The 3,947-nt window shown below is 43.6% G+C and overlaps 1 protein-coding gene across 1 annotated transcript; it reads right to left on the minus strand.

Annotated features, from left to right (window-relative positions):
• Positions 1 to 580: 580 nt before the first annotated feature.
• Positions 581 to 3,047, minus strand: LOC111798294 (ammonium transporter 1 member 2). The gene is made up of 2 exons (XM_023681355.1): positions 2,555 to 3,047; positions 581 to 1,706 (listed from the first exon to the last, which is right to left on the minus strand). Exons 1-2 carry the CDS (start codon positions 2,991 to 2,993, stop codon positions 604 to 606), a joined length of 1,542 nt encoding a protein of 513 aa, XP_023537123.1. The 5' UTR covers positions 2,994 to 3,047; the 3' UTR covers positions 581 to 603.
• Between the last annotated feature and the right edge of the window lie 900 nt (positions 3,048 to 3,947).

The raw sequence follows: 3,947 nt of genomic DNA on the forward strand, positions 1-3,947 counted from the left end.
CCATCCAACGATCTGTATCATATAGTGTAGCTCTTCTAAACTCATATCTCAATCATTGATGTCTCATGAGCTATTCAACGATTGGTTATTCATCAACTAACTCCAGTGATCATACCTCGATTATTGGTATCATACTTAATGATTGTTTTATACTATCGAGCTCCATTAAATTTCAAAATGTAGTTTTCTTTGTTTAAAAATGGTTTCAGTCTAATTCAGATCGTTAATCGACTGATAACGAAGTGATGTAGTTGTTAAGTTGTTTGTACGTTATTGCCTTGAAGAAATGTATTAATTTTTATATTCATTTAGACTTCTGTGGTTGAGAAATGAACCATAATAACTAAATTTAGTGATCAAGCTCGGTCGAGAAATGAGCTTCTTCAACTAACTAAACCTAGTGATCAAGTTCAACCGAGAGATGAGCCACGTCAACCGAGCCGAGGAGGACAATGGTCTTCTTAACCCATTTGGTTATTTTTATTTGTTCTTAGTATTCCTCAATATTTTTTTAATTATTATTATTATTATTTGACAATAAGCTAACACTAATTTCAATTTAACTAATATAACAAGCACATTGTAAAAACGACGGCGTTTCAATCAAACGGCAGCCATCCCAGAAGGATAACGGTCGTCAACAGGACTAGGACTCCCATCGGCTGGCTCAATCCTCCTCAGCATAAACCCAGCCGGCTTCCCAGACGGATCATCCTCGTCATTGTACACGTAAGCAAACCCCCCATGCCTCGTCATATCCATCCCTGCCATCTCATCCTCCCTCGATATCCTCAGCAATTTCGCCTTCTTCAGCCCATAAAACAATCCCCCCATCGTCACCGACACCCACCCCACAATCGCCGCTATCTCCACCAATTGCGCCGCCAGTAGCCTCCCTCCGCCGCCCATAAACAACCCAAACGGCCGCCCTGCCTTATAAACCTCCGCCACGTACTCCTTTCTCGCGAATAATCCCGTGAATATCAACCCCCACGCGCCACATCCGCCGTGGAGTTGCGCTGCCTCTAATGGGTCATCGTAGCTGCACTTCTCGGCTAGCTTGTTGAAGCCAATTAGAATCCAAGCCGCTACGAATCCACATATCACAGCCGCCCATGGGTCCACTACGGCGCAGCCGGCTGTGATGGCTGCGAAGCCACCTAATAAGCCGTTGCACACGTCGATTACGTTCCAATGTCCAACTAACAGCCGTTTTGAGAAGAGCGTTGTTAGCGCGGCTGTGCATCCGGCTAATGTTGTCGTGACTCCGGTTCGGCCTATGGCGCTCCATTGGCCGTAATAAGGGCGGCCGTCGTTGTAGGATTTGGAGATAGTTAGAAACGAACCGGGGTTGAACCCGTACCAGCCGAACCAGAGGAGGAATGAACCGAGGACGACTAAGGAAGCGCTATGGCCACGTAGAGCTACGGACCGGCCTGAACGGTCGAATCGGCCGATTCGTGGGCCTTCGATTAAGGCGCCCCACAAGCCGGCTATGCCGCCGACCATGTGGACCACGCCTGACCCAGCGAAGTCGATTGCGCCTGAGTTGAATAGGAGGTTACTGGGTCGAGCCGCGCTAGCCCAGCCATCGGCCGACCAGAACCAGTGGGAGACTATGGGGTAGACAAAACCGGTTAGGACGGTCGAGTAAATGAGGTAGGCTACGAATTGGGTTCGCTCGGCTATTGAACCGCTTGTGATGCCTGTTAAAAACAAGAATAAAATATGAAAAATATTCTATTATTTCAAACTATTGATAGCCACACAAGCTTTTAAATATTACAAATTTAAATGAAAAATATTTAAAATATATTTTTTTTTTAATTTAAAATGATTTAACTCGAGGTTGGAGCCCTCGAGAGATCTGCCCCAAATAGAGTAGAAAATTAGATAGGTTCATTTAACCCGAAAACGAAATCTTGTGGGACCCACTCCAAACTGGAGAATTTCCGTTAAGGAGAATAGGGAAAAATGCCCACGAGAGATCTGCCCTAAATAGAGTGGAAAATTAGAAACGTTCATTTAACCCGAAAACGGAATCTTGTAGGACCCACTCCAAACAAGAGAATCTCCGTTAAGGAGAATAAAGAAAAATTAAAAAGACATTGTTCCGTGTTAGATAAACCCGTCTCCTCCCCTTTTATACAGAATTAATTTTTTATATACTTATTTACGTGGCTATCAAAATTTGAATTTTTAGAAATTATGTTGTATTTTATATTATATTTTTATTTATGAAATATTATTGAATAATCAATTCAAAAATCATTTTAAATTAATTTTTTAAATATATTAAAAGATTAGAAAATAATTTTCATAAAAATAAATGGAGAATTTTACTGAATATTGAGATGAGACTGTAACAGCTTAAGTCTACAGCTAACAGATATTTAAAACGTGTGTAAGGGAGAGGTTTCCACATTCTTACAAACAATGTTTCGTTCTCCTCCTGAACCGATATGGGATCTCACAAGAACGGTCTTATTCTCGATAGAGATTTCTAAATGTCGAGTTTAAAATTAATCGGACTATGTTGACGAGTATTAAGAACATGCGGCAGCAATAGCAAAGGCCCATTGGTAAAGAAAGAAGCTATAATCAGTGGAGGGGTTAGGGAAATGGGAGAGGCCAAAAAAGTGGCGACCGATGAAGGAGTTAGACGGGGCACCAAAGGCGAAGGCGAAGCCGAAGAGGTAGTACGAGAGGCCACCGGCAGCGGCGTCGAGGACGTTGGTGAGCATGATGTTCATGGTGTTCTTGGCACGGACCGAGCCAGCGCATAGCATGGCGAAGCCAAGTTGCATGGCGAAGACGAGGTAGGCAGAGAAGAGAAGGTAGGTGTTGTCGAGGGCGTAGGAGGTGGACGTGAGAGTGGCGGCAACCGTGTTGAACCTCGAGCAGAGGTAGTCGGCCACGGCGGAGGAGTTGGCGGTGGCGGTCGAGCCGAGGAGGGTGGCCAAGTCGGAGGGTTGGCAGGAAAGAGTGGCCATGGTGAGAGAGTGGGAAATGGCCAAGGGAGGATGAGTGTGTGTTAGGGATGGAGAGAGTGTTTGGTGGAGATTTATAGAGGAAAGTCAATCTTTCTCACATGGATGACTTTGATTTTACTTTTTAAAAAAATATTAATTTATTTCTTTTTTTATTTTTTTAATTACATTTTATCGGGCATCGCTGTTAATAATTCTCGAACTTGTAAAATCGTGTTAATTATTTTGTTCTCGTAATTTAATTATTTTTTTTTAAATTGATCTCTCCCGTCTTGTTTTTGAAATTGTATGTTTATCTTGATTAGAGATAGACACAGGGCATAGATGGGGAAGATGTCCATAGAGCGGGTGGAGATGGAGAAGTCTTCCACGTCCCCATCTCTGCGAAATTAACAATTTATCTCCATTTATTTATCCATCTCGTTTGAAAGAGACTCAAGTGTCGAATAAAGGGTGTACTTTGTTCGAAGACTCTAGAGAAGGAGTCGAGCCTCGATTAAGGGGAGGCTGTTTGAGGGCTCCATAGGCCTCGAGAGAAGCTCTACGGTATACTTTGTTCGAGGAAAAAATTGTTGAGGATTATTGGAAGGGAGTCCCACATTGCTCGGTGTCTGGCTCTAGATACCATTTGTAACAGCTCAAGCCCGATTTCCACACCCTTATAAACAATATTCTATTCCTCTTTCCAACCAATGTGGGATCTCACAATCCACCCGTCTTGGGGGCTAGGAGCCAGTGCTCTCGCACGCACACTTTTGAGATCTCACAATTCGCCCCTCTTGGGGGCTAGGGGGGCCAACCATTGTGGGATCTCACAATCCACCTCTTTGGAGGCATAGCATCCTCCCTGACACACTACTTGGTGTCTAGCTCTAGATACTATTTGTAACAGCTCAATCCCGATTTTTACACTCTTAAACAGAATTCTGTTCCCCTCTCTAACCAATGTTGGATCTC

This window comes from Cucurbita pepo, chromosome LG07 (assembly GCF_002806865.2).
Source record: "Cucurbita pepo subsp. pepo cultivar mu-cu-16 chromosome LG07, ASM280686v2, whole genome shotgun sequence".
Lineage (NCBI taxonomy): Eukaryota > Viridiplantae > Streptophyta > Magnoliopsida > Cucurbitales > Cucurbitaceae > Cucurbita > Cucurbita pepo.

Coding starts and splice junctions, on each gene's coding strand:
- LOC111798294 (XM_023681355.1), bottom strand. CDS start 2,993: ATGGCCACTCTTTCCTGCCAACCCTCCGACTTGGCCACCCTCCTCGGC. Junction 1,707..2,554: donor CTTTGCTATTGCTGCCGCAT/GTTCTTAATACT, acceptor TGTTTTTAACAG/GCATCACAAGCGGTTCAATA.